Source organism: Diabrotica virgifera, chromosome 8 (genome assembly GCF_917563875.1).
Source record: "Diabrotica virgifera virgifera chromosome 8, PGI_DIABVI_V3a".
NCBI lineage: Eukaryota > Metazoa > Arthropoda > Insecta > Coleoptera > Chrysomelidae > Diabrotica > Diabrotica virgifera.
In genome coordinates, this window is record NC_065450.1 from 86,186,392 (window position 1) to 86,203,712 (window position 17,321).

Below are 17,321 nucleotides of genomic sequence, written 5' to 3' on the forward strand. Positions count from 1 at the left end.
TTAATCAAAACGAAACCGTAGATTTTCTTATTTTATTATTTAAAAAATATTTTTATTACGTAAGTAGTTAGTGGCTTCGACGGCGGGTACTTGAGGACTGGTTTATCCTGAGTTTTTTCCAAAAACGTGACTAGAAGCGCTTCCTTGCGTACGGCACCAAAGTGCCGAGCTTTTTTTAACCTTAGCTCGCTTTTAAAATCACAATCGCAACAAGCATTTTTATAAAGGGGCAACATTTTCTATTGAATACTACAAAAATTTTATTTTTTAAACGTTAAAACGTTAAAAAAATTAATTTATTGATTTTTTTATAAGCCTATGGCAGGGTACCTTTAATGGTACGATATTATTATATATGAAATTCAAACAATCGTGCAAAACAAAAAAATAATTTATTTAAGTATTAATTGTATTACATTCTATCGAGAACAACAAAATATTAATTTTTTAAACGTTAAAAGAATTATATTTTTTTTACTGATTTCTGAGGCTATTTAGTAAAAACAGATATTTTAAAGTTGGCGAAAAATTTACAACATAACCTAAAATTTTTTTGAAAATTTCAAAAAATTTTTCTGCGCTCAATTTTAAAGCTAAAAATCTGAAAAAAATCAGACAGCTTTGTGTTGTTAAGATACGCATTCGCTAATTTTTTCAGATTTTTTGGAGCAACACAGCGTCTGGAAAAAAATGTTTTCAAAAAAACACGTTTTTTCCCATACCGGACCCCCCGGAGCACCTAGGGACTTGAAAATTTGGCTAAGTGAGTTTTCAATTATATATTTTCGAATGGCAAAACCCAAAACTGAATCGAGCCTGGTGCAATTTTGACCATCTTATCCCGCTATAGCCTTTGTTAATAGCTTAACGGTGTCTAGTCAGACAAACGTTGATGTACGGAATCACTGGAACAGGGGAAGCTTTAAATGTGGAACAGTTTACAGGTTTCGAACCTCAGACTACGAAGAGGTCCCACAGAACTTTTAGTTCAGTATTTTGTCCGACAGAACCTCCAATTGATTTGTTACCCTTTCATTAAACTCTCATGCAAAAACCAGACTGCTTTTTACCACCAACATAATTCCTGTCATTTGACATGTTCTACGTGTCGGACTTATTAAAATGCCCAACATATTTGTCGGACAAACATTTTTCTATATACACTTCGGTGACAACACTTTTGTCCGATTTAAGTGATTTTTTAACACGTTATAGCCTTATTCATTGACAATATCGATGTAATAATATTGTTGCTAGACAGTCAAACTATCATTGTATACCGGGTGTACGAATCAAACTGTGTTTTTTTCTCTCAGTTGGCATCACCCTGTGGACTATTCTGGCATTTATAAAATACTGAAATTAAAACCCAACTATAGCCTCAGGTTTTCTTAACATTTTGTCTTTCAATTCATTCGCTTATGTTGGATAATAAAAAAGTTAGGTACTTTAACAACTGGTCATGTTCGTCATCAGTACAGCGTGTTTCTAAAATATTTGCGCAATACTTTAAGGGGTTATTGTACGTGAGAAAATAATGACAATTTGCTTTATAATCATATGTCCGTAAACGCTTCGTTTCCGAGATACGGGATGTTCAATTTTTTTTTTACAAGCTGATGATTTACTTATTGCTTTAAAACCAGTTGAGATGTGCAACTCAAATTTAGTGGGTTTTAAGACGTAGTTATGGCACATTTTTTGACATACAATTAAGAATTTAATATTCACCAGTGGCGCGCAAACGGGTATTATGACCGATAATATTACCCGTACGCACGCCAATGGTGAATATAAAATTCTTAATTGTATGTCAAAAAATGTGCAATAACTACGTTTTAAAACCCACCAAATTTGATCTGCATATCTCAACTGGTTTTAAAGAAATAAATAAATCGTCAGTTTGTAAAAAAAATTGAACATCCCGTATCTCGGAAACGAAGCGTGTGCGGACATATGATTGTAAAGCAAATTGTCATTATTTTCTCATGCAAAATTACCCCTTAAAGTTTTTCGCACTTATTTAGAAACACCCTGTACTGATGAAGAATATGGCCAGTTGTTAAAGTACCTAACTTTTTTATTATTCAACATAAGCGAATAAATCGAAAGGCAAAATGTTAAGAAAACCTGAGGCTACAGTTGGGTTTTAATTTCAGTATTTTATAAATGCTAGAATAGTCCACAGGGTGATGCGAACTTTGAGAAAAAACACAGTTTGATTCACCCGGTATACAATGACAGTTTAACTGTCTAGCAACAATATTATTACATCGATGTTGTCAATGGATAAAGCTATAACGTGGTAAAAAATTACTTAAATCGGACAACAGATTTAGGAAATTAAAAACATCAAAAATGACCAAATTTTTAGTGGATCGATTTGCTTGCACCGCAGTGTATTATAGGCATAAAGTTTACCTATTGAATTACAGTAAAACCTCCGTTAACCGAAACCTTTTTAACCGAAACATCGTTTAACCGAAACGGCTGACAGTTTCAATAATTTCGTCAATATCGTCAACATTGCTTTCATACAATTAAAGAACTCAATAATTATACAGGGTGTAACAAAAATACGGGTCATAAATTTAATCACATATTCTGGGACCAAAAATAATTCGATTGAACCTAACTTACAGTCGGAAAAATGAAAGAATACCCATGAACGAACACATAAAACACGCTGTATTTTCCTGTCACCGTGTCACAAAGAAAATTGTCCAGTGCAAGTACATGTACAATAATTATTACATGTACTTGCGCTGGCCAATTTTTTGTGTGACACGGTGACAGGAAAATACAGCGTGTTTTATATGTTCTTTCATGGGTATTCTTTCATTTTTCCTACTGTACCTTAGTACAAATGTGCACATAAAAAAAGTTACAGCCCTTTTAAGTTACAAAATGAAAATCGATTTTTTCGAATGTATCAAAAACTATTGGAGATTTTTTATTGAAAATGGACATGTGGCATTCTTATGGCAGTACCATCTTAAGAAAAAATTATAGTGAAATTTGGATGCCCCATAAAAATTTTATGGGGGTTTTGTTCATTTAAACCCCCCCAAACTTTTGTGTACGTTCCAATTAAATTATTATTGTAGTACCATTAGTTAAACACAATGTTTTTAAAACATTTTGCCTCTTAGTACTTTTTCGAAAAGTCAGTTTTTATCGAGATATTTCGAATATTTGTCAAATCCACCACATATTTGTATATGGTTAAGTACGAGTATGGAGACTTGGTAATAATATGAACATCTATTTCTGATTTACATTTTTAGGGATAATTTGAACCATATTAAAAAAGATGTCACATCTCGATAAAAGGTGCCCTTTCGAAAAAATACAAAGAGGCAAAAAAGTTTTAAAAACACTGTGTTTAACTAATGGTACCGCAGTAATATTTTAATTGGAACGTACACAAACATTTGGGGGTTTAAAATAACAAAACCCTCATAAATTTTTTATGTAAACATATTGAAAAATAAGCCTCAACTCGATAAAAACTGCCTTATCAAAAAAATACTAAGAGACAAAAAAGTTTTAATAATATTGAATTTAACTAATGGTATCACAATAATAATTTAATTGAGACGTACACAAAAGTTTGGTGGGTTTAAGGGAACAAAATCCCCATAAAATTTTTATGGGGTGCACAAATTTGACTACAATTTTTCTTTAAGATGTTCCTGCCATAAGAATGCCACATGTCCATTTTCAATAAAAAATCTCCAACAGTTTTCGATATATTTAAAAAAATCTATTTTCATTTTGTAACTTCAAAGGGCTGTAACTTTTTTTATATGCGTATTTGTACTAAGGTAAGTTAGGCTCATTCGAACTATTTTTGGTCCAAGAATATGTGATTTAATTTATAACCTGTATTTTTGTTACACCCTGTATATACAACACATGTCTTTATTACTGTAGTTATTTAATTATGTTATATTTAAATACAGAATAAAGCAATACAATTAAGGAAAATTAACATGTTTGTAGTGTTTTTTAAGGAAATCTTCTATTTTTTTGTGTTTTCCTTTGGCAACGATGTTTTGCAGATATATCTCTCCAATATTATGTAAACTGCTACAAGAAGAGTAGGTACCTACAAAAATCAATGTTTTTTTTAACCGAAATTATTGTTATCCGAAACGGCCTCCCCCAAAATTATTTCGGTTAACGGGGGTTTTACTGTATTTATTATTACTATTCTATTGAATAAATATAAAAACAACCTGCTAGTTTTCACAATCATAAACTTGTCAGGATGACATTTTCCGCAATTAAAATCACGTTCCACAGTTAAATTCGCCTGCTCCAGTGTTTCCATACATCAAAGTTTGTCCGACTAGACACCGGTAAGCTATTAACAAATTTTCAACTTGCTATTAATCAACTTTTTTTGGTACACGGGATCCAGGCCTACACAAATCTTACAAACTAGTCCTCACTAAAATTTGATAAATATCAAGACATTGATCCCTTATAAAGACAACATTGCACCATCTATGATTATTTCTCTGCGCCACGTCTTATCGAAACTTTTAATCTCTTTCGGCTAAGTGCATAACTTTTAAGAGATTTTATTAGAATGTTTTATACTGAAATCAATTTAGTGCATGAGCGGGTAGACATATTGGAAACTTTATGGGGGTTTTATTGCCGAGAAGAAGACGGAAGTTGGATAGCCTGCTCTCTCACTCTCGAAGAATGAGCTAAAAATGTTTTAAATAAGTTTTTCGATGCGAACGTTGTTGTTTGTGATATTTTAATTATGTAACACTGTTAAAACAAAATCAAAACAATTGTTTTATATTTTTTTAGACCATAACGTATGTCACTAAAGTTTTCGGAAAATTTTAAATTTAAAATTATTATTGGTAGGAAGCGTTGGATCAAGTTGCCATTGGAAACCAAATTTAGTAAACAACTTAAACAATATAAACAATGTCAGTTTTGACAAATACGGTTCGTTAAGATGTCGTACAAACTTAATATTCGTCAAAGTATTTATCGTTTAGTTGGACATGTACCAAAACGCAATATTGTGAGAATTTAAGTGCTCAAAATATGTTTGTGTCAACGATTTACCAGACAATTAAAGAGTGCGAAAATGGTATACCATGCCTTAATTTGCCCAAAAGTGGAAGACCAAGAGTTTTAACTCGTGCTCAAAAACAGATATTATTTTAGGGTATGGAGAACCAATTAGGAAATCTTTGCGAAATGTTGGCCGATAATATAATGTTTCACGAATGACTATGAATGTAAGTAGAACAATTTCTAGAAATAATTTAAAACGATATAAAAGAAAAAAAGCTCCTAAGTACACACCAACCAAGTTAGAAAAAATTCCTAGATGTTGCCGTGCATTGAGACGCATCCATTTTCCTGGTAAAATTCTCATTATGGATGATGAAAAGTATTTTACTTTATCCAATTCCGAAATGAAGGGCAACGACGGATTTTATACACGCAATGTACAAGATGCACCGGACGAAGTTAGGTTTAAGGGAAAAGTGAAATTTGCCGATAAAATTTTGGTATGGTGTGCCATCTCAGAAGCTGGTGTTTCACAGCCGTTTGTTGGGCGTGTTCGCGGTGAAGCTCCTAATGCTGACATTTACATTGACAGGTGTCTTACAAAGCTTGTTCAATTTATAAATACTCATCACTACAATGATGAAATTATATTTTGGCCCGACTTAGCGTCATGCCATTACGCCAGGAGAACTACAGATTGGTTAACTGCTCAAAATATAAATTTTGTTCCCAAGCGCGACAACCCTCCAAATGTGCCTCAGGCGAGGCCTATAGAAGAGTTTTGGGCTGTTTTGAGTCAAATGGTGTATAATAATGGCTGGGAAGCCCAAAATGAAGATCAGCTAAGGCGAAGAATTTTGCAAAAATTTCGTGAGATCGATTTAGAAACAGTCCAAAGACTTATTGCACATGCAAGACCAAATTTACGTGCCATCGAAGATCACGGACCTCTTTCTGTTCTATAAAAATACATTATAAACCATAAATATGTAGACTTAATTTTTTGTATTTAGTTAATAAAATAAAATTAATTTACAATTAAAAAATACATATATATTTTTTTCGGACACTTTAGGGACATATGTTAGTAGTTTTTTGAAGTATTTTTTACTACGTATCGAATGTGGCAGAATTTGTTTACTTATATTGAAAGATGTTACTAAAAAGAATATAACAACTTTGGACATATTAGACTTAAAGTAAATATGTTACAAAGCACAACAAGATGCAAACTAAAAAAAAAAATAAAACAAATTCAAATCGAACTGCCTAAAATTCAAAAAATAGTTTATATTGTAGACAATGAGCCATTGTAACGGTCATAGTAGACCTGGATCCCGCCTACCAGAAAAAAGTTGATTAATAGCAAGATGAAAATTTGTTAATAGCTTAACGGTGTCTAGTCGGACAAACTTTGATGCATGGGAACACTGGAACAGGGGAAGTTTTATTTGAGGAACAGGTTAAAAATTTGAAACGTCATACTACGAAAGCGTTCCATATATTTTGTCGAACAGAATTTCCAATTGATTTGTTATCATTTGATTAAACTCTCATGCAAAAATCAGACTGGTGTTTATCACCAACTGGGTATTTTAATGAGTGGAACACGAAAAACATGTCAAATGACAGAAATCATGTTGGTTAGTAATAGCAGTCTGATTTTTGCATGAGAGTTTAATGTTCGACAAAATACATGGGACGTTTTCGTAATCTGACGTTTCAAATTTTTAAACTGTTCCACAATTAAAACTTCCCCTGTTCCAGTGTTCCCGTACATCAACGTTTGTCCGACTAGACACCGTTAAGCTATTAACACATTTTCAGCTTGCTATTAATCAACTTTTTTTGGTACGCGGGATCCAGGTTTATTGTAGTCTTCATATAAATTCCATTTCAAAAAAATACTTGAATTTTAACTCAAATTATTGTATAGATTGTGTAATACAGTGATAATCACGCTAATAATAGGCCAAATAACGCAAAAGATGGAAAACATGTGTGTAAAACAAAAAGAGTGTTTAGCAACAATTAAATTGTTAACTAAAAATTTACGGTAGCTATAATAACCACAATAATTATGATAAGAAATAACCTTATCCCAGAGACTAGACGCAATACGATCAAAAGCGAAGTCGAACGGGAGATTAATAACCAAGAGCTAGTTTTAGATCAAGTCCCTAATGAAATCCTTGATGAGCAGATTCCTGAGATTCCCATACCAGAAACTCAACCTGACAATACACAGCAGGAAATCAACGAGTTGCGCGATAGTCTAGAAAGCGAAATGGCTCGTGCCGTACAAGAGTTTAATGGAACAAATCCACTTAGCAGACCACCGCTACCACGAATAAACTCTTGTAAGAAACTAGGTGCGCTGTTACAAATTGTGAATACTGAAGTCCTACCCAATTATGTCGTAGAAGCCCACACATTGGAATATCTGCATATGCTAATCTACTGTGCAGCAACAGCAATTGCCAATGTAATGGGCGTTAAGATCAGAACACGACGGGGTACTAATAACGGAAGGACTGGTAACAGAATTGCACCCTGGGAAAAAAGACTTCTCGGAAAAATTGAATTACTGCGCAGGGATATTGGTCAAGTCACAGAATATATAAGAGGTGTAACAAGTAGAAAAGTCATTAAGAGAGCTGAAGAAATAATGCGGAGCACTGCAAGACACTCGAGATACGATCCAGAAAATAACACAGCTCAACAGTGTCTGGATACATTAAAACAAAAACTCTCCGTCTATTCAGGACGATTAAGAAGGTATAAAGTTAGTAACAACCGAAAATGTGACAATGCACTTTTTGAGAACTCTGAGAAGGCGTTTTACCGAAAACTAAATTCCACCGTAGAAAGTGTCGACAAGTCTTACCCAAGCCAAGAAGAAATTCATGAGTTTTGGGGAAATCAACTTTCCACACCAGCTGCTCTTAACAACAATGCTGGCTGGATAGAAGATACGACGCACAACTGTCACCACTACGTCACTGCTAACTACGAACCATTCACGACTGAAGAAGTCTCAAATGTCATCAAAGAGCTTCATAACTGGAAATCTCCTGGACCAGACGGAGTTCAGAACTTTTGGCTTAAAAAGTTTTGGAGTATTCATGAGTGCTTATCAACATTAATTAATCATGTTATTTCTAATCCGCAGGAATTACCGTCATTTCTAACTCAGGGAACTACTTATTTAATACCCAAGGATCAAAATAACACCCAAGATCCATCCAAGTACCGCCCAATTACTTGTCTTCCAACTTTGTATAAATTGGTCACATCCTGTGTAACCCGGCGTATCTACCAACACTGTGCTCTAAACAATATCATAGAGCCTCAACAGAAAGGATGCGCTAAGGGTTCCATGGGTTGCAAAGAACAGCTTATCATCGACTCAGTCATTTCTAACCAGGCATTCACTAAAAAAAGGAACCTTTTTACTGCTTTTATTGACTATAAAAAGACCTTTGATTCAGTACCGCATGAATGGCTAATACATATATTGAAAATATACAAAGTCGATGATAACATAGTGACCTTTTTAAGGCATATAATGAGAGATTGGAAGACTAAAATTCACCTCCAAATACCTGGTGAAAACAATATCGAAACCGAAAATATCGCAATCAACCGGGGCCTGTTTCAAGGAGACTCGTTGAGTCCACTGTGGTTCTGTTTAGCTTTGAACCCCCTTTCCCAACTATTAAACTCCACTGACTCAGGTTTTAGCATTAAAAGCAATAATACTGTAGTAGCGAAGCTCAATCATCTGTTGTATATGGATGATTTGAAATTAATGTCTTCCACTCGAGAACACCTAGAAGAGATGCTAAAAACTGTAGAAACATTCTCTAATGATATTAGTATGCAGTTCGGTCTAGACAAGTGCCGTGTTTTGAATATAGTCAGAGGAAAGGTACAGCCCGGTGGATTCGATATGCAAAATGGCCAGAACATCGAGGCCATGGGCGATAACGATATGTACAAATATCTTGAAGTGAAGCAGGCGCGGAAAATTGACCATAAGCAAATGAAAACTGAGATAACAACTGAGTTTATAAGAAGGGTAAAACAACTGCTTCGTTCACAGCTTAACAGTAAAAATTTGTTTAAGGCACTGAACACCTACGCTTGTTCCGCGCTTAGCTATTCATTTGGTATTGTTAAGTGGACAAAAACGGATATAGAAAATCTTCAGCGAAAAGTACGAACACACCTCACAAAGGCACAAAAACACCACCCTAAAAGTGCAGTAGAACGAACGACATTACCCCGGTATTTAGGAGGAAGAGGACTTATGGATATAGGTGAGCAATTAGATAAACAGATTGCTAATTTAAGAACTTATTTTCAGATGCAGGCTGAGACATCTACTCTACACCGCGCAATTTGCGCAGTAGATGACACAACACCTATCAAACTGAGGGAACCAGAAATGCGCATAAACCACCTTACTAAGGACGAAAAACTGCGCACCTGGATGGGTAAACCTCTGCACGGGCGACATCCCAATGAGGTTAGCCAAGACTATGTCGACAATACAGCGTCGAACTATTGGTTGACATCAGGAAAGATGTTCCCTGAAACGGAGGGTTCATTACTGGCCATTCAGGATCAGGTTATACCAACCAGAAATTACCTGAAATATATCGTCAAAGACCCTCAGGTTCAAAACGACAGATGCCGATATGGATGTCAAGCCCAAGAAACCATCCAACATATTACGGGGGGCTGCCAGGCATTTGCTGCAACTGAATACAAGGAACGGCATGACGCAGTGGGAAAAATCCTTCATCAAGAGATAGCTAACAAGCTGGGACTTCTCCAAACGGACCATCTCCCATATTATCAATACGTTCCTGAGAGTATGCTTGAGGATGGCAACTACAAGCTATACTGGGACCGCAGTGTGCTCACAGACCAAACAGTGGCACATAATAGACCAGATCTCGTACTAGTTAATAAATTAACAAGACAAACAACACTAATTGATGTGGCGATACCTAACAACAATAATCTACGTAGTAAATTTACTGAAAAGATCGCCAAGTATAGAGATCTGGAAATTCAAATACGGAGACAATGGAGAATGCAAAGTACCCAGACGATACCTATTGTTATGTCTACTACTGGAGTCATTCCGAAGACCCTCCTCGAAAGCATAAAAAAGCTGGGTCTCAATAAACATATTTATAAGACCATGCAGAAAGCTGTACTACTTGCGACGGCCAGAAGTGTAAGAAAATTTTTGGGAGATACTCCTGCATTCCAAGTCACCTAGGGCTCGATAACACGGAAAGAGTCCCACCAGAGCTCAATCCTTTTGATACCGTAGGTATCTGGGATGAGTCAATTTTCCCCTCAGAGGGAGTGTGAGCCGTATGGCTAAATCTGATAATGATACATAAAAATAACTATGATTTTTGTATAAAAAGACACTGTACCTATCTAGTCTACTTTACATAATTGAAATTGGACTATTTAATCGGCCTCAGGAATATTTTAAAATTAATAACAATGTCTTGGCTTATAAACAAATATGATATCTCGGGAAATATTAAATTAAAGTAAATATTGAAAACGGTAGTCAAAAAGAGCGGCATGACGCTTCTTTTAAAAGAAAAAACGTTTAATTATGTTGATTGGTTCCTGAGATACAATCGGTCAAAGTTGACCGGCATTTACGGCAAAGATATAAACAATAGGATCATAATTTTTGAACCATCACCATTTTATTTTGTTCCTCTTTCTCCACATCAATTTTAATATCTTTAATATACTCATAACATATTATTATATCGATTAACAACAAGACACAAATAATGACTAATATGCTGATAATATTGTTGTTGATGGGATGGATATTGAGCAGACTGCATCTTATAAGTTCTTGGGACATGAAATTCGGTTAGGAAGAGATAACCAGACGTGCGAGCTCCCACGTCGCATAGGATTAACCTGGGCAGAGTTTGGTAAACTAAGCTATGTATTTAAATCAGACTTATCCATATGCCTGAAAAAGAAAATCTTTGACCAGTGTGTATTGCCTGTACTCACTTATGCAGTGGAAACATTAACACTCACAAAGAAGGTAGTGAACAAGATTCGCATAACTCAGAGGGCTATGGAGCGCCAGATGTTGGGTGTCTCCCTAAGGGACCGAATCCCAAACGAAGAAATACGTCGTAGAACAAAAACAACGGACGCCGTCGAAAGAATCGCGTCGCTCAAGTGGAATTGGGCAGGACACGTTGCCAGATTGTCAGACAACCGATCGACAAAACGTATTGTCGAGTGAAGGCCACGAGAAGAAGCACTACGGAGCAGAGGACGACCACCAACCAGATTAGCTGACGATCTGAAATGTATTGTCGGCAACTGGATGCAAGCCGCACAAAACAGAGAAAGATGGAAAGAGCTGAGGGAGACCTATGTCCAGCAGTGGACGAGTACGGGTTGATGGTGATGATGATGATGAATACAGAATAAGTCACTCCACTTTTTGGGACGTCACTGGTAAGACAAAATAATTTGCTATTTCTCCGTCACTCGATTTGAGTTTATACATCTTTGTTTCTAAAACCCGGTATATATATAAAAAAAATAATTGATGCTATTAATGCTATTATTACCGTAATTATAAAATATTCTTCAACAATGTATTTCTAATCCCGATAATTGCTAATTACTTAGCTCCGCGAATGAAAAATAGGTCAAAAAATTGGCACGCTCAGGAATTTCCTTCCTTCTCCACTCTCCTTCGCTCCCTCCTCTGCGTTCTCATCTTGTAAACATTTTGAACAACATCGAAACTCCATCTAATGAAGAAGGTTTTGTTTACCATCGCTAATGGTTTAATTAAAAGTTTCGAGAGATTTAATTTGTCTGAAGGAATATTGGCGATGGGCTCGTTCGGCACAAGCACCCGGTCTGGCCCCCCAGAACAAGTCAAAAATGCGGGCTTGAAGGTATTCACTTAAGAACCGAAAATACTACGGGAATCTTAATAAAAGAACTTTTTATTATTTATCCTTTAAATGCCGAACAAATATCCCTACAAAATATGTTATTGGCGTATCTTTTATCATTTCATTTTATGAAAATATAACACTGCGTTTCGACCACATCTTCACGATCAACCAACTCAACGAAAAAAAAAGTAGCCAGAGACAGAGAAATACATCTACTATTCGTCGATCTAACTAAGGCATATGATACCGTACTACTTTGTAAATTATGAAAAGTCCTGGAAAAAATCCCCTATTAATATAACTTTAATAAAAGCAGTGCAACAGGTCTGGATCCCGCGTATGAAAAAAAAGTTGATTAATAGCAAGCTGAAAATTTGTTAATAGCTTAAGGGTGTCTAGTCGGATAAACTTTGATATATGGGAACACTGAAACAGGGGCAGTTTTAATTGTGGAACAGGTTAAAAATTTGGAATGGTCACACCACGAAAACGGCACATTTATTTTGTCCGACAGAACAGACTTAAACTCTCCGAACAGAGATTAAACTCTCATGAAAAAATTTGACTACTATTTATCACCTGTCATAATTCCTGCCATTTGACATATTCTACATGTTCCCCTCATTAAAACGCCCATTTGTTGATAAATAGCAGTCTGATTTTTGCATGAGAGTTTAATCTCTGTTCGGAGAGTTTAAGTCTGTTCTGTCGGACAAAATACATGTTCCACAATTAAAACTTCCCCTGTTTCAGTGTTCCCATATATCAAAGTTTGTCCGACTAGACACCCTTAAGCTATTAACAAATTTTCAGCTTGCTATTAATCAACTTTTTTTTCATACGCGGGATCCAGACCTAATTCTATAACAATATCCAAGCAAACATAAAAATCAACAGCAGATTATCAAATAGCTTCATGGTGAATAAGGGACTACGACAGGGATGCAGCTTATCGCCAACACTGTTTAAACTCTATATAAATGAGGTCTTGAATAAGTGGCGGAAATCGTGTTCTGGAATGGGGATACAGCTAATAGGTCTGGATCCCGCGTATGAAAAAAAAGTTGATTAATAGCAAGTTGAAAATTTGTTAATAGCTTAAGGGTGTCTAGTCGGATAAACTTTGATATATGGGAACACTGGAACAGGGGCAGTTTTAATTGTGGAACAGGTTAAAAACTTGGACGGTCATACCACGAAAACGGCACATTTATTTTGTCCGACAGAACAGACTTAAACTCTCCGAACAGAGATTAAACTCTCATGAAAAAATCAGACTGCTATTTATCGCCTGTCATAATTCCTGTCATTTGACATATTCTACATGTTCCACTCATTAAAACGCCCATTTGGTGGTAAATAGCAGTCTGATTTTTGCATGAGAGTTTAATCTCTGTTCGGAGAGTTTAAGTCTGTTCTGTCGGACAAAATACATGTGCCGTTTTCGTGGTCTGACCGTTCCAAATTTTTAACCTGTTCCACAATTAAAACTTCCCCTGTTCCAGTGTTCCCATATATCAAAGTTTGTTCGACTAGACACCCTTAACCTAATTAACAAATTTTCAGCTTGCTATTAATCAACGTTTTTTTCATACGCGGGATCCAGACCTATAAACGACGACTCAACACTATACACACTGCATTTTGCTGACGATCAGGTGGTGATTGCCCAGGATAAAAATGATCTAATATTTATGACAAACCGGCTGTTTCGAGAATACAAAAAATGGGGCCTATACGTTAGTATAAAGAAAACCAAATATATTATGTATCTAGGAGGACAGAAAAGTGAGTTACAACTAGAGGATGATATTGTTATCGAGCCAAGCTCTGATTATGTATACCTTGGAACGAGAATCCCACAAAGTGGAAGGACAGAATTCGAAAAAGAGGAAAGAATTATGAAAGGAAAGAAGGTAATAGGACCTTTGAACTCACTACTTTGGTCAAAAGCCAAATCAAAAGAAAAGAAAACACAGCTTTATAATAGCATCTTTAAAAGCGTGGTACTCTATGGATGTGAAACCTGGCAACTGAATAAGCCAACAGAACAGAAGTTGCTCGTACTGGAAATGGACTTCTGGCGAAGATTGGCCTGCATCTCCAGACTCTCTCATATAACGAATGAACGGGTACGAGATATTATGAATAGAAAAACAAACATAATTGAAGAAGTCCAACAAAAACAACTTTGTTGGTATGGCCATGTACAAAGAATGGAGGAACATCGACTCCCAAAGCTAATAATGGAATGGCAACCCCCGAAAAGAAGGAAAAAGGGCAGACCGAAAACAACCTGGATAAGTGGAATCCAAAAAGCCATGTCTGAGAGAGATCTCCGACCAGGAGATTGGACAGATCGACGCGGCTGGAGAATAGGAACCGGAAGGCGCAGGACGCTTAAAACCGGTGTTATATAATATATATATATATATATATATATATATATATATATATATATATATATATATATATATATATATATATATATATATATAATACTACGTTTTGTAAAAAAAAATATGTTCCCAAAATGGGATCGTTGGTATCTATAGGTTACAACTATCTAACGCTGTAAAATCATTTCAATACAAACATATTTTTTTCCTTACATAATAACAAAAAAAAAATTAAAATAAAACTGTAAAACTACGAGTATACCTACATAGTCTATTTACTAACGGTTTTTGCTCCAAATTTTAAAGAACCGCTTGGATTGAACTGGAAAAAGTAAACAAGTTACGCTTAAAAATAAAGTTAGTCATTATTTTTGGCGAAAAAAATCTGGAAAATGCCCCCTAATTAGCATCTCAAATGAAATTAATCGTTACCACTTCACAAGTCTCTTTATTTAGGTATTATTATATGATCTGTAAGTCTCATTGGGTAAAAGTGCTTATTTTTGAAAATATTTGGTTCTAAAATAAAAAATTTTTGATTTTTAATTTTAAAGGGAATGCTTTAGTCCCATGCTGAATAACACCTTTCCGCGGAAGCGGCAAGTCAAATCATTAATAGGGGAAACATGAAGGTCGGCCTCGTCAGATGCGAGGTGGAATGGAGGTACCAGGAGGTATCAAGAGGTGCCAGAAATGCTGGTCATATACTTACGATGTGAGCAAGTGCGATGGCCCTGACCGTACTGGATTCTGCGCAAAGTGTAGAAAGAAGGGTCTCACCTTCGAATCTTGTGAGGAGGCAGACATCAACATCAAACGATACCAAGAAAAGACCGAAAACATCATAGAGGCGGCACTAACAGAGAAGCACTATACCTATAATTGCTGGAGACATAAACGCCAAATTCATATGGTGGGGTTCTCCAAGATATGACGTCAAAGGGAATACATGGAACGAATGGATTGCGTCTACCGATATGGTAGTGATGAATTATGGAAAACACGTTCGAAAGAGGTGAATCAGGGAGCCACATAGATGTTATCCTGGCATCTAAAAACTATGCCAACAAAATTACGAATTGGAACGTTCTAGATGATAATATCTTTACCTTCCATAAGTACATCTTCTTCGAAATTGACATAAAGGTAACAGAAAAAAACGACAGAAATTTACTTGACTTCAACAAAGCAAGATTTGCGGCGTTGATTAGTAATCTACAAGAAGAAACCACTGACTTTCCAACCTTCAGGAATTCCATTACTAGGGCACACAAATTAAGCAGTAGGAGCAAAACCGCCTCATACACCGTACCCTACTGGTGGAATGACGAAATAAATTCAGTCGAAACGGTCAGAACGCCTTAGATTCAGGCGAATTGCACAGAGTCACAGGACCCAGCAGACGAAAAAGGTATACAAACGCGCCAACAACGAACTAAACAAACTTATAAAGAGTGCAAAGCGCACATGTTGAAAAAACTTGTGCGAGGCGCTGGAAAATGACGTATGGGGCGAAGCCTATAACCACCAAAACGCGGAGGTTCGAGACCCCATACAATCTGTGTAATGAGAAAAGAAGAGAAATAGCGAACATTCTCTTTCCCAATAAGTCCAGCATGGAACATTATGTACAATACACATATCTGTCTAAAGGAAATAAGTAATGCGGAGCTCATCAAATCCGCAGAGTCCATTAAAGTAGGTAAATCCCCTGGACCCGATCGTATGCCACCAGAGGCGATAAAACTGATAGTTAAAACATAATCAGAAGCTACCAGAGTTTCCTAACCAGCTCAAGCTCGCGAGACTAACAAGTCCCCTTTCAGACGAAGACACTGGTGTCTGACACCGGTGTTCAATTGCAGCAAAGCATTTTTGGGCCACTAAAATCAGCCAGACACTCAAAAGTGGCTCGTCTGTAGTCGTTTATTTAAAACAATGCTTTGCTGCCGGTGGCGGACACCGGTGTCAGACACCAGTGTCTTGGTCTGAAAGGGTACTAATACCCAAAACCCGGTAAAGTCCCGGAAAAAGCCACCGTCTATAGACCGATATGACTACTCGACTGCCTAGGAAAACTGAATGAGAGTATTGTTAAAAGCCGTCTTGAAGAAGAGCAGAGAGAAAAACACATCATCTCAACTAGAGAGTTAGGTTTCAGGAAAGAAAAATCTGGTATAGATGCGGTCAAGCATGTTACAGACACTGTGAAAAACACCAGAAAAAGATGGGCCGTTCTAGTAATGTTTGACGTAGAGAACGCCTTTAACTCTGCCAACTGGGCCAATATTATTATTAAATTAGAAACCGCTGAAGTATTGGGATATCTGATCAAAATTATACAATGATATTTAAGCGAGAGACATGTTTCAGTGGTCAGAAATGTTAAGATGAAGTTAACAGCCGGCGTACTGCAAGGTTCCTTACTAGATTCAACGTTGTGGAATGTCTTGTATGATGTGGTTTTAAACATCGATTGCGATAGAGATAGCATGGCAGTAGCCTATGCAGATGACCTTGTTATATTGGTCATCAACGTCATGTAGGAGTGGGACATTGTGGAAATTGTAAACGAATGCTGCGTGAAAGTGAATAGGTGGATAGAAAATAATGATCTTGAACTTGCAGGTCACAAGAAAGAAGTGATCGTCCTTAAAGCTCTAAGAAATGGGCCGGACCTGACCTTCCAAATAGATAGTAGTCAACTAGAGCTGAAGGACTGTGCGAGGTATTTAGGCGTCGATATGGACAGATGCCTAAGATACACGAAACACATGTTAAGAGTGGTTAAGGAGGCGGATGAACGGACGGCAGCTATCCAGAGAATAATACCTAACACTGGAGGGCCCAGCAGCAACAAGAGAAGATTGCACCTCCAAGTGGTGCA

General features: G+C 36.4%; 1 protein-coding gene across 1 annotated transcript; it reads left to right on the top strand.

The window, feature by feature from the left end:
• The first annotated feature begins 5,414 nt into the window (after nt 1–5,414).
• On the top strand, nt 5,415–6,014 carry LOC126890196 (uncharacterized). Its single transcript, XM_050659049.1, has one exon. It carries the CDS (start codon nt 5,415–5,417, stop codon nt 6,012–6,014), a length of 600 nt encoding a protein of 199 aa, XP_050515006.1.
• Nucleotides 6,015–17,321: the final 11,307 nt, after the last annotated feature.

Coding starts and splice junctions, on each gene's coding strand:
- LOC126890196 (XM_050659049.1), top strand. CDS start 5,415: ATGGATGATGAAAAGTATTTTACTTTATCCAATTCCGAAATGAAGGGC.